Below are 26340 nucleotides of genomic sequence, written 5' to 3' on the forward strand. Positions count from 1 at the left end.
TGCATTGCTGAGATTCACTGCATATGATCCCCATCCAGAAAGCAGTGACCAAATTTCACGAATGAGAGAGATCTAATTATCAGTAAAAAAACATGACAGTTTGTAAACAATAAAACTATTTGTACTACATTTATCTATCAAATTACTAATCAAAGATGAGACTCATATTCCCATATGAAATATGTATATATAAATAAGTCTCATTTTAACAACTCAGCCGACAGAAAAGGACAGTAGTGACTAGTGAGCAGCCAATGCATTGGGGACACAATTATTCAAATATCACTGTTGAGGCGGCTGCTGAAAATTGTCTCAGACATGGACGGTGGACCCCAAAAAGAACATTGGACAATATGGGCATTCTAATGGGCTTTTTCTTTTTCTGTCTAAATTATAATGGGCTTTGATTGCTCACTTTGAAACCCAAACCTACAATAAAGCCCAATAGAACCCGTTTTGGTGCGAAACGGGTATACGAGCATTCGGGTCGAAACGTCCAACTGAGAGGAGTAACAAACTAACAAAGCACAAGCAATAGTGCAAAACCCCTCTTTCTCTCTTTCACAGTCTCATCACAGTGATCCAAAAATGGACGATGAATTGCTGGAATTGCAGAGGCAATTCGAGTTCGCACAGCAGGCGAAATCGAGCATCAGACTTTCGGACCGAAACGTCGTCGAATTGGTCCAAAAGCTTCAGGAGCTCCACATCATCGACTTCGAGCTTCTCCACACCGTCTCCGGAAAAGAATACATTACTCCCGTAAAGCATTCTCTCTGTTCCTCTTTTTTTTTTTTTAAAGAAATAAAATAGAAAGTATTTTATGTAGTAAATTTTGCTTTCTATGATACGCTGGTTTATGGAATTATTATGAAATTAAGACTTAAATTATCTGAATACTTAAAATGGGCTCTTGCAAATTTGGCAATGAACTAATTACGTATGATTATTATTATTATTATCATAAGCTTCATTTTATTTGATAAGAATCTTGTCATTTTAGTATTGTATGCATGTGACTTTGATTGCTGTTTGGAATGAACTGAGTTTGATGATGGTGTGGCGTAATAGGATCAACTGAGGCATGAAATATCGGCGGAGGTCAAGAAATTAGGCCGTGTTTCGGTGATTGACCTTGCGGACACTACCGGGGTTGATTTGTACCATGTTGAGAAGCAAGCTCAACATATTGTTTCGGATGATCCGGGGCTTATGTTGATTCAAGGGGAAATAATATCGCAGTCTTATTGGGACAATGTTGCCGAAGAAATCAATGAGAGGCTTCAAGAATGTAGCCAAATTGCTTTGGCAGAACTTGCCGCGCAGTTACATGTCAGTTCAGAATTGGTGGCATCTGTGTTGGAGCCGCGGCTTGGGACTATGGTAACTTGTTTTTCCTGGTTTTGAGTGATTTTGGAATATGGGGAAAGGAAAATTATGATGTGGGTTGTGTTTGGATTTAGGTGAAAGGCAGGCTTGAAGGTGGGCAGTTGTATACTCCTGCATATGTCGCACGTGTTACTGCCATGGTTCGTGGTGCTGCCAGGGGTATTTCAGTTCCCACAAACTTATCCGTGTTGTGGAGTTCTTTACAGCAGTTGCTGCAAGAAATGGATGGAGCCAGTGGTGTGGCTGTGGAAGGTTCATTTTTCCAATCCTTGTTTAATGGGATTGTAAAGGAAGGCGAGATTCTAGGATCACTTCGTGCTGGAGTTCATTGGACACCTTATGTAAGTGTTATAATCTGGTTTCATTTGGTTTAGGGTGTTTTCAATTCATTGCATAGGATGAATGAGCTATGATTACCATAATTGGATTAACGTGTACTTCCAAACTGTTCCCGTGCAAACTTGCAGAAAAAGAAGTTTAGCTTTGTTATTACAGAATCGCTTCAATACATAGACTGTTTGTTTTTATAGTAGAAAAAGATTTTCTTACCTTTACAATAACTGTTACTTTGGTGCAGATCTTCGCCATTGCTCAAAGGGAATCAATTGATTCTTTCTTTTCACAGGTATGGAGACCTTTTCTCTTGCCTATTTGTGATAATGTGGTGTCCAGGCACCTGTCTAGATGCATTCTGAACTTCAAATTTAACATTTTTGTCTAATTGCATGCTCAGTTATATAATTTAGTTTCAATGTCTGAATTTGCCTTTGAGTTTCTTTTCTTTTTTGAGACCTCTATTCAGTCAGCAGCCGGAGTAAGGAATCTTAACAACTAGAACAGTATAACCTATGTGGCATTGGACTGAATGTCAGCATTGCCCGTAGTGTTAAGCCAATATTTAACATATTTTTTAAATTTGTAGAATGTCATGATTATATGTTGCTTCTCAGTTCAAGGCTTGTGCCTTTTCATAGAATTTCTAATTTTGTGATTACCTAATCTTCTAGGAAACCAGAAATTTAAGATATTTTATGAAATGTTGATAACTCGTTTTTCTAACATGTTATTTGCTATGCTGCAGAATTCTTTCATTAACTATGACGTTCTGCACAAACTTAGAATTCCTCAGCCTATTCAGTTCTTGCAGGTATTTAATTTCTTTCATGTTGATGCTCTGATTCTGGAGCTCATGGAATGATGGAATTTATATGTGAAATGATTACTTTGTCTTCTCTTGTGTTCTATGTAATGAAAATGCGTGGTTATGCTATCCAATTTAGTCCAGATATCCTGAAGGTATACCTTTGGTTACTACATTTGTTCACCCCTCGATGATTGAGATGCTCGATGCTGCTACTGAAGATGCTCTTGAACGTGGTAGCTGGTAAGGAAATGCCTCTACCATTCTTGTGAACACCTTTTCTCTTTGGCAGTTTCATCACCTTTTACATCTTATGTTAAATTCTATTTTAATATGAAACTTTATCACTTGATATTGTCCTGCTTATTCCCTTCCTTCCTCTTTGTGCCTCTAATAAGATTGTTTCCATTGGAGGTCGTTTAATATGTAGTTGATTCAATGTGATTCTTATTCTTGAAGCATTCCTTAAATACATTAAGCCGCTTCTTCTGGATTAGATGTACATGGAAATCTTATACTTGGATGTATTTCCATTATAGTGTTACGTTAAGGTACATTGCCATTGGTTTTTTACTGGTATAATTGGATGGAACAATGCAGGATTGATTCTCTTTCTATACTGCCGATGTCCTTCGGATCTCAAGATGCATCTAAACTTTTGTCCCTTTGTCCTTCCATTCAGAAGGGTCTCAAGGTGCCTTTATGATATCATGCCTGCTCTTTTTCACTCACACACTTGATCTTTTGACTCATATCTGTTTCGTCTTTTGCAGTCTGATAAAGCAATAATCTTTGGGGAGTCCTATGTATTTAGTAGTGGCTTTATCAAGGTATGCCTTAAATATATCTTATAGCTAATTAGTGTTAAGGGTATTTTTTAGATCCAGGTCCCTGATAGATCTTTTTTACGAGCTAAGGTCTAATGAGTTTTAAAATTTTTAAATTTTGTCAAAGTAGAAAAGTCAAACATTGATATATATTACATACCCAAAAAAACAACAAAAATGACTAGCATACCATTGACATTTTCTAAAACAACATTTAAATATCATAACATTCATTTTACATATCCTTAAAGCACCCTGTACCTACAATTGCTTGGCTGAAAAAGTGTCTATCGTTCAAAAATATCAAAAAAGTTACATTGCCATAAAATTATGGTGATAGCTGGTTTTAACATTGGATGTAGAAGTCAAGCTATGGGACTTGTTGACTTCCATACTTTTGAAGGTCACCTTTTTTACTTCGTTTATCTCTGTTCATTTTTTTGGACAGTTCTCTTTTCTTTGAACCTGAAACCAAGAAGCTAGGATATTCAATAATTTTGAACAATTGTACTATTTTTTTGATCTCATGAAATCTGATGCTTTCAGTATGTCTTCATGGCTAGGATGTGTATGATCGCCTGGAGAAAGAAATGGAAACTTTTAGTGTTTCAGGTTCTTTCAGTACTGTGGTGTCAGATGATTTGCGTGAGACAAAAGCTGGTCATGATGCAAGCAGGTTGATTGAGTCAAATGAAACTGTTAGTGACAGCAGCAGTAATAAACAGCCCATGGAGAAAGGATCAAAGAAGAAAAAGGGTAGAGTGGCTGCGAATATGCCAACAGGTGCAGGTGAAAGTGATCTGGATAACCAGGATTATGTTCCTACAAAATCTAAGAAAAACCAAAGAAAAGGCAAGAATACCTCTTCTGGACAAGTTGCAGAGTCAAAAGCAGCTGCTAAGTTGGTTAAAATCAAAGAGGAAAATCTCAACATTCCTTCAGAAGATTGGGTAATGAAGAAGATTGCAACACTGGTTCCTGATTTTGAAGAGCAAGGTCTGTTGATTCTGACTTTGGCTATTTTGTTCTTTAACTTCATTGAAATTATTGAGACCATTAGCCATGCATTTTGTACTCAGTTTTGACAGAAGCAGTGGACTAATTTGGTAGGTTTCGATGATCCCCAAACAATTCTTAGACCGTTGGCAAACTATTTGAGACCTATGCTAGTCAACTCTTGGAAGGAGAGAAGAAAGGCATTGTTTACAGAAAATGCAGATAGAATGAAGAGCTTGCTGGATAATTTGCAAAAGAAACTTGATGAGGTTAGTGCTCCTACTATGGCTGTTTTGACTGCAATAACTATTTTGGTTGAATAATTCCTTAATTCTTGCTCTAGGTATTCTCTTTGGGATCTCTTGGATTTAAGAAGCATCTGTTTGGACAGTGCTTTTTAGAACCTATTAATTCGGTGTCTTCCATATGCTAAACTGCTTGTTCTTCTCTGCAGTCTTTCTTAAACATGCAGCTTTATGAAAAAGCTTTAGATTTGTTTGAAGATGACCAATCAACTTCAGTAAGTTTTTCCTCTAGTAATATGTATTAAGTGGTGGTAGTTGGTGATAAAATGGATTAAAGAAGGCTCATCTATGATCCACAGGTCATTTTGCACCGACATTTGTTAAGAACAACAGCTACTACTATCGTGGATACGCTTCTTCATAATCTGGTAGCTTTCGTGCATTGTAATGTTGCCTTGTTCACGGTCACAATATATATATATATGTATATATAGTATACACATATGCATGGTCACAATATCTGAGTTGATTCATGGATTTTAACGATGAATTCATTTGATGTAGGACATGCACAACAAATTGAAGAATGGAATTGAAGTTGAGGAGCCTCAGATTTCAGAATCTATTTCAATTAATCCGGGAGAAAGAATTTCCATTGTATGAAATCATCCATACCTGATGTTACTTTATGACATGTTCGAATGAGTAGTATCTCAATTTCTGTCATAATAATGGAACTGCTCAATCACATTATCTAATAAACAAATCCTAAGGTGGTCAAACTTTTATTTTCTTCTTTTGGGTTTTGCAGGCCAAAAATTTTCTCGGATCTCTTTCAAATAAAGCTCTTGCAGTAGTTGAAGCTTTAGAAGGAAAGGTCAGTTTTGTCAGGAACCCAGTGCTTTTTCCATTTTTGGAACCTATCGGGATTAATTAATCATGCATCTTGTGCAGTTTGTCTGATTGAATATTTGGTAGTTCTTTCTATCTTATACATGATTATTATTTTCTTAATTATGAAATTAGGTTGCACCCTTAAATCATTATTTTGTTTCTGTTCTCTTTAACTCTTCTAGTTTTTGCAGAGTTTGCATTAGTATCATTTTATTATTTCTTCTGTATGCAAGTTAAGCAATCAACACCCATTCAACTTCTAGATTTATATCTTAGTATATATTCTTATCTTTTTTTTGTGTGCAATGTGCAAGGAAGAGTTTCTGGTTTTTTTTTTTTTGTCTCTGAAGGTTACCCATCAACAAATTTCTCTTTTGAAGAATTTTTTTTTTTAATTCCATTTATATAATTTTTATGCTTTCTTTTTTCTGCTCTTTACATTGTTGATACTTTTGATGAAATCAAAAGACCTTATATTTTGCGAACTATTACTTAACTCCCTGAACTTATCACAATGACTTGAAATGTTGAATATTTTATGTGACAGCGGGTGGAAACATTCATGACTGCTCTAAGAGACATAGCAGAAGAGAGGTAGTTATATGCTTATTTGTCTGTGTGATGGCTTCCGATGAAGCATTTCTTTTGCCTGGAAGTTAACATACACATTTGGGTTTCATTTTCTAGTGGCTTGATCTTGAAAAAGCTTGACAAGAAATTGGAAAGAACACTTCTGCATTCGTATCAAAAGGTATTTTTCCTTTCGTATGAGGAATTGTCAAAAGCATTATTCACAAATAGCTAGATAGCCTAGATTTGCAACTTAATTTTATAAAGGTACACTTTACCTTTTTCAGGGTTTTTTTTTTGGAAGTTTCTGTTTCATGTGAGATCTATCTATGTCATTTTCAGGATTTAGTGTCTCAAGTTTCTGCCGAAATGGATCCAGTTTCTCTTTTGGCAAAAGTTGTTTCCCTGCTGTATGTACAGGTCAGTTGATTTTTATTGCTATCTGCATGAATATAATACATGCATTCAAACGCTGTGTTTCTGTCCCCAATTCAATAACATGAATTTTCTTTTGAGTAGGTTCACCATAAAGCTCTTCAAGCACCTGGAAGGGCCATCGCTGTTGCTGTTTTTCGGCTGAAGGTTTGTTTTTATAAGAAAAGAAGTGGTTTCTCTGCATTCGTTAAGTTTCATTTAAAATTTCACTTTTTCAGCATTAAGATTGATGATCATGATCTCATCTTACATATATGAATTAGAAATTTAGATTTACCAAAAACAAAAGGGTCAGCTTTGTCAATAATTTTAACATTTGATCCAGTTAGAAGCTAGCAAAGTAAGAAAAAGAGACGAGACTGTGGTGATTATTTTTTAATTTGGAGACTATGGTAATTGTTTAGTCTTTGGTTTATCTAAATACCCTTATCAGACTTCCTAAGATTTATTTGTCATTTAAATAAAAGGGTACAATGGTAAACATAAACGTATTCCTCTCCTTTCCTTTCCCTTTAATAATATATCCGATAAGAAGAACAATTTCTTCTCTTTTCTCTTATCTCACCGCACAGCGCATGCTCTCATCTATCATCTTGTTTCAGAGTGCGTGTTGTTGGTACATGCTTAAGTGATTCTAATAATTCTGAGCTAAAATGGGTCTCTGTGGTCTGTGCATCTGTGTGCATATTATTTCTAATAGTGGCCCTAATATCTATAAAAAATTTCAGGATAAACTAGATGATTCAGCCCACAAGATCTTGACAGATTATCAAACTGCAACAGTGACCCTCTTGGCGCTAATATCCGCTGCAAGTGGAGATGTAAGTAGACATTTTGCATTTTGCTTGTCAGATTCTTGGTCTAGGGGATACGTCATAATTGCAACTGATCCATAAAGTTCCAGTCCAATAGCACTTAAAGTTTTTCTTCCTTAAGGAGAAGTTAATTAGTAGAATTTTTGGAATGTTAAATTGGGTCCATGTTCGGCTAATTGATGAAGTGTACCTTGGGATGAAATGCGCAGGTTTTTTTTAATTTTTTTTTTTTTTTTTTTTTTTCCGAATTCTTTCCAAGTCATTAGACTCGTTACTCAATGCAATCAATCTCCATTTGCATCAGGGAGAAGACTGTACGTCTGATAGAATTTTGAGCAAAAGGGAGCTTCTGGAGAATCAAATGCCTGCACTCAAAGGCCTGGTTTTAGGCACTAAACAATCTTGACTCGGCATCAAATCCAGTTTCTGAAAATCAAATCGACCTTTGAAAGAAGACTCTCCTAAGTGATTTTGAACAATGGAATGCTTCTTTTCCTTGAAGGTTCGAGTCTGTGGAGTGGTTATTTCTCCCTACTCATAAGAAGACATATCCAGGAAACAAGAAATACTTTTCAGTCGTAGTTTTCGTTTCTGTTTGAGCTGTGCTTGAAAGTGTGGTATTTGCTGTGCAGATTGGGGTAACAGTTGGTTCAAATTAGGGACTAAAGTTGAATCATATCAGTACATTTATATCTTGTAAAAGGAGTTGAAAAGTTTAGGCATACAAATTAGTGGACCCTTATAGGGGTTGTTGATCTTCAATTTGGTCCGGATGATACACTTATCAATTCATAGCATGCACTAGTTTGAAAACAGTCGCTCATACTCGTTTTTCTCTTGCTTCTTTCTCTCCATTATCGCCTTCCAATTGTTTAGCTCCTCTACTTTGAGGTTTTCAATGACCCAAAAAAAAAATTGCTAGACGTGAATGCTTCAATGTATGTCAGGGCATGCATTGAAATTTTGTGGTTCTTTGACGATTCAAATGTAGTTAAGCATATGGCCAAAAAAAAAAAGTGGTTAAGCATGAAGACAATATGGTTCCTAAATTCCTAGCAAATTATTCTTGGTTACAAAGGCCGGGATTGAATCCTTTACTTGATCTAATTGTGACAAGTATAGATGTCTTTTATTATATGGTACATATGAAATTTAATCTATTGATACAATAAATTAATGAACACAATTTAAAAAATATTAATAATCACATGTACTTGGCCCTTGTAAAGTTTGAATTGTGTTACTAGGTGGCAGTGATAATTAAAAAAGAAAAGCTTGATCATTGATTGACCATGTTAATCAATTCACACTTGCGCACAATATTCGAAAGCATCGTTAATTTGTGGGGGACGGAGTTAATGTTTTAGGAAACTTTGTGTAAATTCTCCTAAAATTAAGAATGATATAGTAATTATATTACCCATCATCTCTATACACAATAAATTTTATGTGATAGCATACTGGTGTAGTGTTATATCTTAAATCATATATTCTAAACAATATTCTTAAAAATTAGATACGTATTATAATTTTAATAGATTTTATAATATGACGCTATAATCATAATGTAAATTTTTTTCATTAACATTCAATGTATGTATATAATTTATCTAGTTATTATTATTTCTTATAATTCATATTGTATAATATTTATAGGAAAATGCTTGGATTCTTATATTGAACAAATTTTGTCCTCGTGGCTAATTAAATGAGCTTCACTAATCACCGTGAAAGAGAAAAAGAGAGTTGAAAGTTGAAACTTAAGAATTGGGATTAATGACTCATCTTAGGCTCATTTAATTGACTATAAGGACACACGAGGACCCGAACATTGTTCAAATTTTTTTGGGTTAATTAATGGCCTGGAAACTTTTCAGATAGGATTGTAGACATTTGAAATTTTGCGTTTGGCCAATACAAACAGTTGAAATTAACATTCAATCTTGAATCAAATTATATGATACCCCTTTTTACGAAGCTCCACCCGAGCCCAAACCCAACCAAACCGGCAGATCCAATAGGTCAACCCATCATTAGGTCAGATAGAGCGGCCCACTGAATTTACACCTACTCGCCGCCGCATACAATCTTTTCTCCATCCCTTCAATTACTTTTATCATCGAAAATCCTTATTTTCTGTCTCACGCTCTCGCTCTCTCTTTAGGGCAATCAAACTCGCTCTTTGACTCAGAACCATCCCTCGCTATCGCTGATCTACTCCTCAGGTACTCCTCACTCTTTCTTTCAGCGACTCTCACTCTCCCTCTGAGTCGGACTCGATCCCGACTCATTCCGAGTTCGATCCGCATCGCTCTGAGTTTGTGTTTGTTTTTATGTATCCTTGTCCCTGCTACTGTGAACCAATTTAGGTTTTGGTTCCGTATCGAATATGGTTCTCTCTTTAGGGTGTTCGGAAGAGGTTTTTGATTTTTAAGATTTTAATATCAACATGACTGAGACTGTGCGTTGCACATTTTATTTGGTTGTGAAAATCTGGGAAATAAAAACTTAAGAGTAGTAATTTATGCTTTATGTGAGTTTTGTATTCCTTCGAATTTATAGCTTACCTCGACCAAGCCAAATTATGGCGTGGATATCTTTCTTTCGTTCATTGTAAGTCTCAGGAAAATAAAATTCAACTCCTAAATTGTTGGTTCTCTATGAACTTTTAGTAACCAAAATTGGGATTAGTTTACGGATAACCTTGAATTTGGATGAGTTAATCATGGTGAAGCAAATTATACTACAGTGCTATATTGTGTTCTGATGTTGAAATGGTTGATGTTTTGTGAAATTTGCTTATAGTGAGTACTTGCATTTAAAAATGTAAAACTGGTGGTTAAGTCTGAGGAAATCATCAGAAAGTTGTTTAAGAACTCTGTTATCTGCAGCTTCGGTATTGTTCTTCTTTAAAATATTTTATAGCTTATTTTCTGATTTGATGGAACTTGATGCAGTAAGTAAAAAGACCATCCCATATATATTTAGTTCTATTTCATAATTTGTTATGTTGTTTTAGTTGTATTTTTGGCACATCCCTTTATTTTAAGTAGTAGTCTAATTTTCATATGGGAAGTGCATAGTTCAATCAAAATTTGGCCTACATTTTTCTCCCGGAGAATTTGCGTTAGTAGCATATAGGGTCTTGGAAAAAAAGAAAAATTAAAATATCTTAGGTTTCTATAAGGCTGACTTTAGTTAGTCAACTTTTGTCTAAGAAACCTAGGTTGATGGAGTTTTAAGGTAAAGAAAGAACCCAAAAACCCCTATGATTTTTATTACAACTATTATACCAATGTAAAGTCTCTTTGTCAGTGTGTGTTGGATTTGGTATCTTTTAGTAATTGTTAGTACTAAATTATTGATTCTCTTTGGTCTTCAGTCTCATCTCTTACAATCACGTTGTCCTTTGCAGGCTGTAGGTTAATTGTTCACAGAGAAAAGCTTTATCAAGTCGTTCTTACAAGGAAGGGCTATTTCAGCAACGAATGATTTTTTGCATGACTTTTTGATGCTCATGCAATGTCGGGGTTACTTAATGTACCGTCTTTTGTCCACATAACTTCTTTGAAGTAGCAAGTTCTTGACTATGATATTATGAATGTTTTCTTGACTCAATTTGTAGTTGTTATCCAACAAATAGGTCTAGTTATATAATGTTTTAGACTGCTTAGTGAGGGAGTTGTCGGATTTTTTTTTTTTTGAGAGAAATGTGTCGTAGATGTTTGTTCTTGTAGCTTTTCTGGTTTTAGTTATTTTTTTTAATAAAATAAGTTTAACATTGCTGGGAGATGCTCTTTTTGGATTAGAGCTTTCTTTGCATGTACTGAATTATTTGTTTTTTATTTTTTATTTCACTAATGTTACATTTTTATTGGTTGTCAATGATTGTGAAATTTTTTGTTTCTAAATGTGCTCATTTCGTGTATGTCTCTTTTTTAGAGCTAGTATGTTTTGCATGATGGAGTATTAAGTTTTTGGAAGATATGTGAGAAATTTTGTGCTTTGGAACTATTTAGCATTGGGATTGATTTTGATTTTGTTTTGTTAGTTGGAATTGATTAGAAAGATAGTGACAAATTTTGCCATTCCATTTTTAGTACAATTATAGATGAAGTTGTGATGTTTAGGGATTATGTAGAAAGTCTCTAGTGGTCTAAAGTTGCATTTCTTCTGTATATAATACTACTTTGTTCATTTATTATGTGAAACATGACATGCTTTTGGTTGCAGTCTTCTCTAAATGGATCAGCCTCAAATCTTCCAGACAGTACTGGGCGATTTGCTACATCTTTCTCTGGTCAGTCTGGTGCCGCATCTCCTGTTTTTCATCACACAGGTGGGTTACTATTGCTGAAGGTTCTTATGTAAATTTCAAAATTAGTGAAATTGAAAGTTTCTTTCTGCAGGATCTATTCAGGGATTGCATAACATTCATGGGAGCTTCAATGTTCCCAACATGCCAGGTACATTAACATCAAGAAACTCAACATTAAATAATGTTCCTACTGGTGGAGTCCAACAACCAACTGGAAGCCTTTCTGGTGGACGATTTGCATCAAATAATCTTCCTGTTGCTCTGTCTCAGGTACATGTAATATGTATATCATACGGTAAATGTAGCTTGAGAATATTGCCAGAATTAATTAACGCGTCTCTCTCTCTCTCTCTCTCTCTCGATTTTGATTGTTATTCAATACTCTACTTCATTGCATTTTTATTTTCCTTAACAAAAACTCTGTTTTGCAGTTATCTCATGGAAGCTCTCATGGACATTCAGGAGTCACTAATAGAGGAGGTATAAGTGTTGTAGGAAACCCTGGATTTAGTAGTAGCACAAATGGAATTGGCGGTTCTATTCCTGGGATTCTCCCTACATCTGCTGCAATTGGTAACCGCAATGCTGTTCCAGGATTGGGAGTGTCCCCAATTTTGGGAAATGCAGGTCCTCGGATTACAAGTTCTATGGGAAACATGGTTGGTGGGGGCAACATTGGGAGGAGTATTAGCTCTGGTGGAGGCTTGTCGGTGCCTGGCCTTGCTTCTCGTCTAAATTTAAGTGCAAATAGTGGTTCTGGAAGTTTAACTGTCCAAGGGCAGAATCGCCTGATGAGTGGTGTGCTTCCACAAGGTATATTAGCTTGAATTGCTGTGTATATGGAATTTTCGTAAGTGATTATTATTTTTTTAATTCCAATAGAATCAGCTTACAAGTGTATTTATGTTCTGTAACATTAGTCATTGATAGGTTCTGGAATTTATGCTTCCTTATTGCATTAGTTCTTTAAGACTTTTAGAACTGAAGTTATCAATGGAACTGATTTGCCTTTGGTTCTAGAAAGATATGATGGGTTTTTTTTTTGGCTTATTACTTTGGTAATTGTTGCAAATATCATCAGACGTTCTAGAACTTGTGTGGAGTCTGTCAAATTTTTGAACCACATTTTGGCTATAGTGCATTATTTTTTGGGTTCAAATATCAGTCCAAAAAAATTATATTGAGATGTATTGGTTATTATGGCACATGCATTTGTGGCAGTGCTGGGTGCTGAAATGCATTTGCTTGATTTTTCCATTACATTTCACTATAAAATCTTCCTTTTCATAGTTTGCATTTTCTTGTTTCAGGGTCGCCGCAGGTAATTTCAATGCTAGGAAATTCTTATCCTACTGCTGGAGGTCCACTTTCTCAAAGCCATGTCCAAGTGAATAATTTAAGCTCTATGGGCATGTTGAATGATGTGAATTCTAATGACAGTTCTCCTTTTGACATCAATGATTTCCCTCAATTAACAAGTCGTCCTAGTTCTGCGGGAGGGCCCCAAGGACAATTGGGTTAGTAAAGAAAGATGATGCAGTTTTAAATGTATCCTTTTTCTCCTGCCATTGGAATATAATATAAAGCAAAATTTCAGGTTCATTACGAAAACAAGGTCTTGGTGTTAGCCCTATTGTTCAACAAAACCAAGAGTTTAGCATCCAAAATGAAGATTTTCCAGCTTTACCCGGATTTAAAGGTGCGATATATTCATTTTGGATTAGATTATAATATAATTTGTTTTATGGTAATGTTACTCTGCATTATATTTGTTTTTCTTAAACCATTTTGCACCACCAATCTAATCCAGGAGAAAGCTATGAAGTGGGTGTCTAATGTTATGATGAGTTTGTGGTGGTGGAGGGAAAAATCTGAATGTTAATTTTTGTTTTTCTGATTATATATAATTTTATTATACGTGTTATACAAATATCTTGTGCATAAATACTGTTATGTCTTGTGAAAAGCTAAAGAATATACATGATAGCTTGTTTGGAACTCAAAAAACAAGTCAACAGCTTTAACAGGGGAAATCTTGGAATACCATACTCTTTTGTCAACTTCTGTTTTGGTTGTATACTGGAGTGGACATGCTATCTATGAAGCCTGAGGGATATTTGAGTATTTTCTGAAAACATGAGGGGGGGTCCATGTATTTTCTAGATAATTTAGGGGAAATTATACTGAAAAAGGGGGAAAAGAGTTCCTGTTCTGTGCGTCTGTACTACAGTTGTCCCCATTTGACGAGGTTAAGACAGTTTTCGTCTTTCACATTATTTCATCTTATTAGATGTACATCTTAATCTGTTGTATATCAATTTTATTTTCTAAAAGAGTTCAATATGTCTTTTACTTTTCATTCTGTTGTTTTCTTCGCACATACCTATTCCTCGATAGTCAGGAAACAATCATATAGCAAGGGAGGTTGGTAGGTTGCTTGCTTACGTATTTTTTGACATTATAATTAGATCTTGTGCAGGTGGTAATTCTGAATATGGGATGGATATGCACCAGAAAGAACAACTTCATGACAATGCTGTGTCAATGATGCAATCTCAGCACTTCTCAGTGGGTTCTAAGCTCTAAATAAAAGAAACATTTCTGTTTTATTTTTTTATTCTCATCTATAATTACTTGGTGCTACGTGTAGAAGTTAGCCCTTATATTTCAACATATTGATTTGCAGATGGGAAGGTCCACAGGATTTAACCTGGGGGGGACTTTTTCCTCTCATCGACCACAGCAACAACAACAACAACATGCTCCATCAGTCAGCAGTAGTGGCGTCTCCTTTTCGCAAGTAAACAATCAGGATCTTCTCCATTTGCATGGTTCAGACATGTTCCCAACATCACATTCAACCTATCACTCACAGGTGTGCTTGTTTGGTTCCAGAACAGTTGTTATAATGTGTTAAGTCTACAGGCTATAGATTGTAGTGGGGATTTTTTTATACTTGGATCACAAATGTTGATACGAATGGAGGTGGTGCATCTATAGAAAATTTCTTTTAGAAGGTCCAGTTATAAGAATTGTTGTAAAATTTAATCTGTTTTCGTTATCAAAAGTGAACTGATTCAAAATGATATTCTGGTCCAAATAAGTCAATTCTAATAAAGCAGAACTGATAAATGGTTTTACATCCTCACATTGGAAATTCATGAGTTTTATGCCTTTTTTAACAGTTTTGAGTAATTGTACGATCTAATATTTTAACGTGTTTGGTTCAGACGAGTGGACCTCCTGGCATTGGATTAAGACCTCTAAATTCTGCAAATACAGTTTCTGGAATGGGTTCTTATGACCAGCTTATCCAGCAGTATCAACAACATCAAAATCAGTCCCAGTTTCGCCTGCAACAGATGTCAGCTGTCAATCAATCATTTAGGGATCAGGGAATGAAATCAATGCAGACAGCGCAATCTGCTCCAGACCCATTTGGCTTGCTTGGATTGCTAAGTGTGATAAGGATGAGTGATCCTGATCTGACATCCCTTGCGCTTGGAATTGATTTGACAACGCTTGGGTTAAACTTGAATTCAACAGAAAATCTGCACAAGACTTTTGGCTCCCCATGGTCTGATGAGCCAGCTAAGGGTGATCCAGAATTTAGTGTTCCACAATGTTATTATGCTAAACACCCGCCTACACTACATGTGAGCTTCCTTTTTTTTTTTTTTGTAATTATTATTTTGTTAAAAATTATTATTTTTTTTCCTGTATATTCTCCCTATCTGATATCATTTTGGGTGGCTGCAGCAAGGGTATTTTTCGAAGTTCTCAGTGGAAACGTTGTTTTATATCTTTTACAGGTGCTTCCTATTGGACCTCTTTTCACATTCTTTTCCTCTTTAAAATATTGAATTCACTGAATCATTATTTTGTGTTTTGCAGCATGCCTAAAGATGAAGCCCAATTATATGCTGCAAATGAACTGTAAGCTTTCATTTGTTTATAAATTTGTTTTATTGTCCTGCTATGGATTTACCTCATTCATTATATAAAAATAAAATAAAATAATCCCATGAGTTTTCTATTTAAAAGCTAGTAGTATTTTTTACCTCCCACAATGCTGTGGAATCATATGTTAAAAAATCCCGTGTGCTCCTTTTTAAAGTAATGGTGTAGAGTGTTTTATGTTCTGCAATATATATCTACAAGGCATGTGTGGTGTGTGCTAAGAGTAGTGTGGCTTGTTGGCAGTTATAATAGAACTTGGTTTTATCACAAAGAGCACCATCTATGGTTCATGAGGGTCCCCAACATGGAGCCACTCGTCAAGACAAACAATTATGAACGAGGATCTTATCACTGTTTTGATCCTAGCACATTCGAAACAATCCGAAAGGTTTGAACAAATTGATTCATAATCCGTGTATTGTATCCTAATTTGTCTCAAGTGGTGACAAATTTTAGTCCGCTGTGCTGAACCTATATTTTGGTGCAGGATAATTTTGTCGTGCATTACGAGATGTTGGAGAAGAGACCGCCCTTGCCACAGCATTGACATTTACTTTCTATTTAGAATGTAAAGTTTCAGTTTATGGATTTGATTCATTAGAACGGAAATCAGTTTGCCGCTTCAATGTTCCTTCAATTTGGCAATTGTAAGAAATTGTCTTACCAATCTTGTAGTAGCGTTCAGCTAATTCAGTCATACCATTTATTTTACCAAAATTTGGGACAATACAAAATTACAAACCAATTAAACTGCTAGTGTGGCAACTGTTTCAAGTACCTTCAAGCCCTAATTTATCACAATCTCTCCAATGGGTCAATGCCCTCATCAATCATAGAATGCAAAAGGACCAATTGCTCTCCAATGGCAACTGTTTCTCCATTGATGAGCCGATTTTCTTCAGAAACTCATGGTGCAAGTTGGCCATCACTTCCAATTCTGCTAGATAATGTCTTCCCCAGGCATTCTTTCGGTCGCTTTTGATGAGGGTGGAATAGGGATGTAGCTGAGTGGGAGTGGGAAAGCCATGGCAGATCTGCCAGGCATGGCCGAGGGAGGAAGGGGAAGCATCGGGAGGAGGAAGATAATGAAGTGGGTCATTATTTTTTAAAATTTTTCTTTTTAAATGGTAAGGGGTGGGTAAGGTAGGAATTGTGACTATTCTTGGACCTAGAAAGATGAAATTACCCCTAAAATTGGCAGAAAATCAAATGTAACTAACGGAATGGACCAAAGTGCAAAGTGAAAAATCGAGGTAACAGTTCCTCACAGGCTCACACCTCATAAATACTATAAAAAGCATTATAGAAACTTCAAGTCAGCATTTATCTGATAGAAGAAAAGAAAATCATTCTTGAGTCCTTGGAGGCAAGGTCGGTGGATGACAAGTGACAGTAGTGGATTGTTCCTTTTATATTCAACAGCACTGATAGCCTGATAGTATTTGTGAGTTTCAATGTAATGTATTGTAAATTTGTAATAAATAATAGATTGTAAAACGAAAGCAGGATCGCGTGGCCTAATGGATAAGGCGCTCGCCTCCGGAGCGGGAGATTGTGGGTTCGAGTCCCATCGTGATCGTTTCCGCCCTCAATTTTTTTATACTAAAAAAACTGAGAAATATAGAGACCAAGTAGCTATCGAATTTGAGTATATAGACTTCTTAAGTTAGAGTTATGGAGAAGTTTTTCTTACATTACATATTTGAATAAAATATGAATAATAATTTGGGCAACTGAAAAATTTGAAAAATAATTTTGGCTCATAAAGCTTTTAACAGTGACACAGTGTGAATACTCTAGTGGCCTTATTTCTTCCTCCTGCTGATCTCTATGATCACTGGTTTTTGGCTCTCCGTATGGGCACCGCCTTTCCAGTTTTCTCCTGGATTAGATTGGAGGTGAAAAATGGTTTTAGAAAAACAAATATAATGCAGAGTACCACATGATAGAAAGTAGGACTAACAATTACCATAAAACAAATTATAAGAAAAGTTGAATACATCGCACCTCTAAATGCCGGTAAAGCTGGAAAATGGTCGTTGTGGATGTTGAACTCTTGGTTTGGTTGAACAATAGGACTTACACCAAGACCTTGTTTCCGTAGTAAACCTGAAATTTTGCAATATATTATGGTTCCAATTACAGGAGCAAGAGGAAACATTCAAAACTGCATCATCTTTCTCACTAACCCAATTGCCCTTGAGGCCCTCCTGCAGAACTAGGATGACTTGTATATTGAGGGACATCATTGATGTCAAGAGGAGAACTGTCATTAGAATTCACATCATTCGACATTCCCACTTCGACTTGGCTTTGAGAAACTGGACCTCCAGCACCTAGCATCGACATTACTTGCGGAGACCCTGAAACCACAAAATGTAATCAATGCAAATTTTTGTAAGTAAAATATGATAGAACCAAATGCATTTCAGCATCCAGCAGCAGCGCCACAAATGAATGTGCCATAACAACCAATGCATCTCAATATGGCAGACTGGTACAACAATGTGGCAGACTCCATACAACTTTTGAAACGTCTTTTATATTTGTTAATAAGCCTTGGACCAAATTCATATAAGTTCCATTGATAACTTTAGGTTTAATAGTCTTAAAAGAACTAATGTCATAAGGAATCATATTATTCCAGAGCCTTTCAATGACTAACGTTACAGAACATAAATGCACTTCTAAGCTGTTTCTACTGGTTTTATAGAAAAATCACTTAAGGCTATTCCATATAGACAGCAATTCAAGGTCATATACCTTGTGGAAGCACACCACTCATCAAGAGATTCTTCCCTTGGACAGTTAAACTTCCAGATCCCAATTTATACTTAAATTTAGACAAGAAACAGGACCAGGCCCTGACAAGCCTCCACCAGAGCAAATACTCCCACCAACCATGTTTCCCATAGATTTGTAACCCAAGTACTTAACAGTTGTAATCAATGTAGGTTCTTTCATTACCTTTAATCCATCAACCTAGGTTTCTTAGACAATGAGTTGACTAACTAAAATAAGCTTTACAAGAACCAAAAATCCTTTTTTTTTCCCTTTTCTCAAAGACCCTATATGTTACTGATGCAACTTCTCCAGATGCCCTAAAAAACGACTTGAGAAACACTTGTGTATGACTTCGGAACTGTCAAAAAATGACTTAGAATGTCATTAGGTACAATTTGAAATGCACCTAGGGAATAAACAATTAAAATCTCTCGAGTTACGAATTGAAATTCTTAAAGAATGACTTGAGATGCCCTAAGAAACGACTTGAAGGAACGACTTGAGAAACTTTAAGGTATTACTTAGGAAACGTCAAAACATGACTTAGGAAACGTCAAAACATGACTTGGAAAGTCACTAAGTACAATTTGAAATACACCATGTGAATAAACATTTAAAATTCCTCGAGTTACGAACTAAAATTTTTAAGGAACGACTTGGGATGCCCTAAGGAACGACTTGAGAAACACTTGGGTATGACTTTAGAACTGTCAAAACATGCCTTGGAATTGAAATGCATCTAGGGTATAAACATTTAAAATCTTTCGAGTTACGAATTGAAATTCTTAAGGAACGACTTGGGATGCTCTAAGGAACGACTTGAGAAACATTAAGGTATGACTTGGGAAACGTCAAAACATGACTTGGAATGTCATTAGGTACAATTTGGAATGCACCATGGGTATAAACATTTAAAATCCCTCGAGTTACGAATTAAAACTCTTAAGGAACGACTTAGGATGCCCTAAGTAACGACTTCAGATGCTCTAAGGAACGACTTGAGAAACGCTTAGGTATGACTTGAGAAATGCTTGGGTATGACTTGGGAACTGTCAAAACATGACTTGGAATGTCATTGGGTACAATTTGAAATGCACCAAGGGTATAAACATTTAAAATCTCTCGAGTTACGAACTAAAACTCTTAAGGAACGAATTGGGATGCCCTAAGGAACGACTTGAGAAACACTTGTGTATGACTTCGAAACTGTCAAAACATGACTTGAAATGTTACTAGGTATAATTTAAAATGCACCTATGGTATAAATATTTAAAATTCCACGAGTTACAAACTGAAATTCTTAAAGAACGACTTAGAATGCCTTAAGGAACAACTTGAGAAACTTTAAGGTATAACTTGGGAAACGTCAAACATCACTTTGAATGTCACTAGGTACAAATTGAAATGCACCAAGGGCCATTTAAAATCGCTCTAGTTACAAACTGAATTACTTAAAGAACGAGTTAAGATGCTCTAAGGAACGACTTGAGATACCTTAAGGAACGACTTGAGAAACTGTAGGGTATGACAGGAAAACAGTCAAGACAGGACTTGGAATGTCAGTAGTTACAATTTGAAATGCACCATGGGTATAAACATTTAAAATCACTCGAGTTACAAACTGAAATTCTTAAAGAACAACTTCGGATGCCCTAAAGAACGACTTGAGAAATTCTAGTATATGACTTGGGAACCGTCAAAACATGACTTTGAATATCACTAGGGCAATTTTTCCCTCAAAATGCACCTAGTGACATTCTAAGTCATTCCTTAGGGTATTCCTTGGGACTAAAATTCTTAAGAAACGACTTGAGACATTCTTTTCATAAAATGGTACAATCAAGACATTTACAATTTGAAATTGTTCCCTTGGGATAAAAGTTATTGAAGGGAGAGGGAAAGATTGTGTGTGGCGGCGAGTAGGTGGATCTCGTAGTTTTATTGGGCTTGGGCCGGGGTCGAGCTTCGATAGCTTTTTTTTTTTTTTGTCTGATAGCTTCAATATCTTATAAGATAGAGATATTTAGACAACTAAAGTTTACAAAAAAGAAAAAAGACAACTAAAGTTTACAAAATTACTAAAATGGTCCTCAATAAATTATTTTAAAATAATTATAAAAAAAAGTTGAAAAATAGGAAATAAAAATTTCCAGGCATAAGTTGTAAAGTTAATGCGAAAATCTTGAACCTAATAATTTTCACAATAACTTAATGCAAAAATTCAATCAAGCTGTAGATACATACCTTGATTCATAAAAGCAACTTTTAAAAAAAGACAAAATGAATGCCTTGATCAATAAATATAAACTTGAATTTGGCTTTGATCTTCCACTCTCTACAACTCTTGAACTTAGTCTTTCAATGAGGCTAGACTAACCTAATGAGTAAGTTGGGTGTTGTGAGAGCCATTAAGAGGTCTATCAGAATTATAACTGTTTATCCTAGTACTGATAGGCTTAGGCGCACTTTATCCATATTTCTTAGAAGTTGAGCTATAAACACAATTAACGAATACAAACTTTGTGGGCTCAGAAATTGAGCTATAAACAGAGTGTGAGTGACTCAATAGTGCAGTGGCCTTTCGTCCTCTTGTTGATCTCTTTGATGATGAGGGGTTCTTTGCTCCTGCATGTTGATCTCCAACTGATTCGTCACAGCCTCTCCATATTTACCCCCCATTTGTGGTGCGCCATTAGGCATGTTGCCTGTTCCATTTTGTCCTAAAATGCACAAAAAACATGTCATAGTTATAAACTTTCAAAAACCAACAAGGCCCCAATTAATTAAAAATTTAAAATAAATTATCTTTACCACATTCATTGCTAACTACATCTTTTTATATACAAGAAACCCACTTATTTACTTAATCAATAATCTAGATTAACAATATGACAAAAAAACATTTCAGAATAGATGTGATTACGTACTAAATATGGTAAATGTAGTATTGTTGTTTAAAATTAGATTGTATGCTGACCTGCATTCATTGCTGAGATGGCCATTGCTCTTCTTTTGTTACAACTTATTATACAGATGCAGACTCCCACAATAACCCAGAAGAGAACAAAAGTTGGAACTGCTATTACAATAATTAATGCCACCTTGTTGATTTTCTTCTTGGTGACCACCACAGACGGATCTCGAGTGTTATCAGTTGTCTTACAGGAGGGACACACATTCGGATTGCCTGACACCCTTTATCCCCATAAACCGAAAAAAAAAAAAGGTTAGAAATTTTGATAGTCATATGATATTCTTATTTAGTTATTTGTATGTACGTGTAATTCACTTTTGTACAATAAAATTCATATACATATTATGAGAAAAAAGTTATAAACAAATTCACGGAATCGTGGAATACAAAATTGTGAACAGAAGGGCAAAGAAGCAAAGCAAAGAAGAAGGAGAAAAAGATATATATATGTACCCAATTAGGATGCATACTTATCTAGCTTATACTTACTCTAACTTCAGCTTCTTGTTCTTTGAAATTGAGGTGGGTATGGCTCCACTGAGTTTGTTATCTGCTAAATTCCTATAATGATCAGAGTACAAAATTTCTGGTTAATAATTATATAGTAATTAGAAACTTAAATGCCAGCTAGGAGACATTTTCTGGGAAAATCTTACAATTCTTTTAGATTGGTTAAGGTGCCCAGAAAATTAGGAATGGATCCACTCAAGCTGTTATTGTGCAAGTCTCTGCAATTCAAAGGTGACATGGTTAGAGCCAAACTACATAATAATAATAATAATAATAATAATAATAGGTCCATTAGTTTACATATATACTTATAATTAATTTTCTATTTTCCTGTACAACTTACATTGTCATAAGAGCATCCATGGAGCTGAAGTCCGGAAGTTGCCCAGAGAGTCCAAAGCCACCCAGATACCTGAAAATTCCAAATGCATTACATATTTACTTAATTTATAATTAAGAAATTGAAATAAAAAATAATTATTGAGATACCAAAAAAGAAATAATAATTACAGTGCTGTAACGCGGGGTATGTCACCAGTACTACAATTGACCCAATCCCAGGTAAATGGGGAGGGGAGGCATGGGTCACCAGTCCATTCCTGTAATCTACCGAACTTCACTTGCAACGCAGCTAATCCCTCCACTGAGATAGCAAAAGCAAAGTAATCAACAAAGATAATTATTAATATTCCTAATCTAATAACCAGAAACAGTACTCTTATACTGACTAATTTTTTTAATATAACCATGAATGTGGATCATATATTCAACTAATGATCAACGGATATTCAGAACTCAGATATTAATTAAGAAAGTATTTAAACGATCAAATTAACATTTGAATGCTCTCCCATTATCCGAATGTCCGTACGTTTTAGAAGTTTTCCTAATTATTTATAAAAGTGATATATATATATATTATATACAGAATTAGAAGGACATGATTAGCAAACCATCTTTAGTATTTGTTCCATCTGTTAGTGGACCAGCAACGACGTAAACTTCCATGGCGTTGATTATAGGAGGCAGCGTGGAATCAGAGGTGGCCAGCAAAGAGAATTGAGTCTTTGAAGAAACAGTGATGTTGGTAAAGACCAGTTCGTTGACACCTCCATAGAGAGGGACAATGGTGTCGGACTCAGACTTGCCATCAATGTATATTTCAAAGGATCTGATGTCGGTGGTCGGATCCAGTTGAGTCACCTCGGAGAAGAACATGGTGATGTAAATGGGGACTTCATCGCTTGAAAGACCAGCGTTGAGGAGCATTTCGGATTTAACTGAGGTTGTTGTTACTGCATTTTGCAAAACAGTTATGGGAGGGTCATCAACGACACTACTGGTGTCTATGGTTTCGGCATCACTTGTGAGCTTCACGAGTCCATTGCCAATTTCCTCTGGCTCCCAAATCCGATCATATGCATCACTTGGAGATCTGCAGCCAAATTAATTAATATCTAATTCTAAGTTTCTAATTTGATAAATTTGCCATGTAAAATTAAGCAGCAAGTGAAGCATGGCATACCTTATACTTTCAGTTGCACCATAAGCAACCCTTTTTATCTGAACCAAGGCAAAGTTGGGATCAAAAGAATCGTACATGGTCAAGTCCATGCTCCGGACCTCAATTGCTGATATGAATGGAAGCTGGTTAGGCTGCGTTTGGGCAAGGCACAGGTTTATAGAATCGAATTTTGTGACATACACCACTTCTACATACAAAAGTTGGTCTGCTGAAGTCTGAATGGTGCCCCAAAGGTTGCCATCCAAATGAAGATCAAAGCTAGGAGGGCTTGATTTCTTGTCATAGTTTCCATACAAGAAACTTGCACGCACAAGAAATTGTCCCCCCTTTGTTGCTTTGATGAAGTAACAGTTTTTTTTCCTGGTTGAAAACACTCTCAAAGTGCTCATTACATGAGTTGACACTGATCCATTGGTGGTCTGCACCACATGGGACTCGCCATTTTGAACATAGCCCTCGTCTCCAACCCATTCGATTGAGTTTTCATCAGTGTACGACTCCGATGCCCCACAATCAATGCTCACAACTGCAAATCATGGTGGAAGAAATTGTAATTAGTTAGAATATCATATATGCATGCATGCTAGCTACTATAGCTGATAAGTAATGTGATAACTGATAAGTAAACATCATGACATTTACTTATAAGAATTACATATATCGATGGATTTGCAAATCATTTTTTATCACATCTCTCATAGAGTGGGACCCACTAGTATACGGGTGGACGTGTTGAGCACATATTTCACATGTATGAGATTTTAGTACCTAGGTTATATTTATTAAATGTATGATGATCACATTCTTTACAATATAAATTTCAGAATAGTGTTATTTAGACCATCTTAATTGATTATGTTGTATATCGATCAACTTTAGCAAAAGTGTGACTCACTCTTACCACTTTTATTACATAAGTGATTCAAAATAATCAATAAAGATAATTAAAATAGTTTTATTCAAAACTGCACAATAATATATGTGAAATTTACACGAAAGAAATATGTGTTCTATAAATTAAAGTGACCAATATCGATACAAATATATAAAATTACACAAAGATATGTACGTAGCGTACTTAGTTGACTCACAATTAGCGGAAGCAGATGATAGAGCTAGAGCTAGGAGGAGTAAGAATGGCATGGAGGCAGCCATGGTGAGCTGAGCACTTACGAATTAATGGAGAGGCACATATAGTAAGTACGCATATACGATAAGCTTTTCCTATTTATAGAGTTATAGACTACTGTGGGTTCTGACCCTTATGCATGTAGTGGGCTTTGACTAGTGAAATTTGGTCCTGGCTAATAAAGCAATAGCATGTGGCCATGTGTTAGGGTTGCTGACCCTTATATAATGGGCATGTGTTAAGGATTCGGGTCGGGTGGAAATCTCTTCTCCTTTTTAGTGGTGATCAGGTGAGCTCGAGTTCACGTGAGACTGAACAAATATTAAGACTAGAGCCAATAAAGTTACAAGAGTGTTATTCATTCAAAGGACAAGCACCAATCGATTTGAGACCAGAAATTAAGCTCCTGGGCCTCAACCCACCGGATACCTCCTCTGTTGACTTTGACTTTAATTACAGCTCTCATTAATTTTGCATTCGAACTGATCTCTATGGCTAAGGTTTATTATTAGAAACCAGGAAGCTAGTAGTCAAAATCAACGGCTGCTGATGATTTTCTGACCAAGGAGAGAGAAGCTGACCTTATGAGCTAAGCAAGTTTTATTCTGAGGAGTAAAGACCCAGCTAGCTAGCGACGACATTTTGGATGGAGATCGATCAAAGGGGGCGTTGATATTCTTTCTTCATAATCATTGGCTTATGAAGACAGTTGGCAAAAGAATTGATGTAGGTGCATGAACTTGGAAACTAAATTTTGTGAATGCATTCACATTAACATAAATTTGGTTAAGTAATAAGAAACGCATTAAATTGATGTATGGTTTGATAGTTTGAAGAAGTTTTTCAAGTCCGATCTACAATCATTTCGAGGTGTAAAATGGTAATTTTAATACTATGCATATATGTTTGGTCGGGATGGAGGGAGCACATACCCCTCTCAAATCCCTTCTCCTCTTTCCTTTCCTTTTTAAAATTATTTTATATTTCTCTTCCTCATGTCTTGGCATACTCAAACGTTCGATTCTCTCATTCTAAATCTAATTACACATTTTATATTTCTCTTTCTAGTTGGGTTCTCAATCCTCCATCTTCCCTAATTGGTGTCCTTTTTGTTGATGCATTACTAAAGGATTAGGGTTGTTTAATTTGGGGCTAGTTTACTTTTGGTGATGTTGTTTTGATTGTTTTATGTTTGCGATGTTTTGTTGTCATTTTGAGATTTTTTTTTATTTGTCTATACAGCGTTTTCTATTAATGAAATGTAGCATTCAATGACAAAAAAAAAAAAGACGTATTGCACAAGAAAAGAGCGGTAACTAGTTTGATATACATTTATAACTATATTAGATATGTTAAATGACTATATTCATGTGTATTAAATGAAGAATATAAATGATGTCTTCGAACTTGAATTAAGAAGATGTATTAGCCATGAAGTGAAACTTATTCCCACTCATCTCACCATTTTTATGGGGATTGAAAGAGATAAGTTTTCTCTTATAACTAATTTATCTTTTTTTTATATTTTTATTTCAAATTAGAATTTTATTCCTTAAATATACATTAACCCTAGCTATTTAATCTATCTAATTCAATCATACGCATCAAACGAGATTTTAAATTATTTTTTTATAATTTAAGCTTTTGGAAATATAAAAATTGGAAAAGACACATGCTTTTATTTTTTGTCATACTTACATATAATCATATATTGTTATGTGTCTTTTTTTTTTTTTTTGGTCAAAGTGTTATGTGTCTAAGTCTCTTTTTGTTTTTGTTTGTTAAATAATACTTTTCTACGAAAAATAATAGTTATGTGTCTAAGTCT

General features: G+C 35.4%; 3 protein-coding genes and 2 non-coding genes across 6 annotated transcripts; 3 read left to right on the forward strand and 2 right to left on the reverse strand.

Moving 5' to 3' along the window:
• The first annotated feature begins 530 nt into the window (after nucleotides 1–530).
• LOC147296677 (E3 UFM1-protein ligase-like protein) lies at nucleotides 531–8135 on the forward strand. Its single transcript, XM_086228881.1, has 20 exons — nucleotides 531–762; nucleotides 1072–1383; nucleotides 1464–1730; nucleotides 1967–2014; nucleotides 2471–2536; nucleotides 2670–2773; nucleotides 3131–3224; nucleotides 3304–3360; nucleotides 3921–4353; nucleotides 4468–4622; nucleotides 4808–4873; nucleotides 4958–5026; nucleotides 5163–5255; nucleotides 5410–5475; nucleotides 6040–6086; nucleotides 6180–6243; nucleotides 6405–6482; nucleotides 6582–6644; nucleotides 7226–7318; nucleotides 7617–8135. Exons 1-20 carry the CDS (start codon nucleotides 589–591, stop codon nucleotides 7716–7718), a joined length of 2451 nt encoding a protein of 816 aa, XP_086085007.1. The 5' UTR covers nucleotides 531–588; the 3' UTR covers nucleotides 7719–8135.
• A 1254-nt stretch (nucleotides 8136–9389) lies between these two features.
• LOC147296678 (NOT2 / NOT3 / NOT5 family) lies at nucleotides 9390–16289 on the forward strand. Of its 2 annotated transcripts, XM_086229713.1 has the most exons (15): nucleotides 9390–9537; nucleotides 10728–10852; nucleotides 11546–11651; nucleotides 11722–11900; nucleotides 12062–12110; nucleotides 12225–12443; nucleotides 12941–13147; nucleotides 13228–13329; nucleotides 14110–14198; nucleotides 14317–14505; nucleotides 14861–15286; nucleotides 15390–15442; nucleotides 15525–15566; nucleotides 15834–15978; nucleotides 16078–16289. In XM_086229713.1, the coding sequence occupies exons 2-15, from the start codon at nucleotides 10835–10837 to the stop codon at nucleotides 16135–16137; spliced, it is 1884 nt and encodes a 627-aa protein (XP_086085839.1). In that variant the 5' UTR covers nucleotides 9390–9537; nucleotides 10728–10834; the 3' UTR covers nucleotides 16138–16289. The 2 variants fall into 2 exon arrangements, with proteins under 2 accessions (XP_086085839.1, XP_086085838.1); XM_086229712.1 differs by having other exon boundaries at nucleotides 12062–12443.
• On the reverse strand, nucleotides 11574–11651 carry LOC147296679 (small nucleolar RNA snoR35). The gene has a single exon (XR_015120105.1). It is a non-coding gene; the product is annotated as a small nucleolar RNA snoR35 (small nucleolar RNA).
• An 807-nt stretch (nucleotides 16290–17096) lies between the features above and the next one.
• Nucleotides 17097–17169, forward strand: TRNAR-CCG (transfer RNA arginine (anticodon CCG)). The gene has a single exon. It is a non-coding gene; the product is annotated as a tRNA-Arg (tRNA).
• Nucleotides 17170–20936: 3767 nt separating this feature from the next.
• On the reverse strand, nucleotides 20937–24538 carry LOC147296681 (putative leucine-rich repeat receptor-like protein kinase At2g19210). The gene is made up of 9 exons (XM_086229531.1): nucleotides 24475–24538; nucleotides 23384–23909; nucleotides 22812–23293; nucleotides 22369–22501; nucleotides 22202–22270; nucleotides 22005–22076; nucleotides 21838–21909; nucleotides 21352–21569; nucleotides 20937–21094 (listed from the first exon to the last, which is right to left on the reverse strand). Exons 1-9 carry the CDS (start codon nucleotides 24536–24538, stop codon nucleotides 20937–20939), a joined length of 1794 nt encoding a protein of 597 aa, XP_086085657.1.
• Between the last annotated feature and the right edge of the window lie 1802 nt (nucleotides 24539–26340).

The sequence above is a fragment of the Dryas octopetala genome, chromosome 1 (genome assembly GCF_963921425.1).
Source record: "Dryas octopetala chromosome 1, drDryOcto1.1, whole genome shotgun sequence".
In the NCBI taxonomy this organism is placed as follows: domain Eukaryota; kingdom Viridiplantae; phylum Streptophyta; class Magnoliopsida; order Rosales; family Rosaceae; genus Dryas; species Dryas octopetala.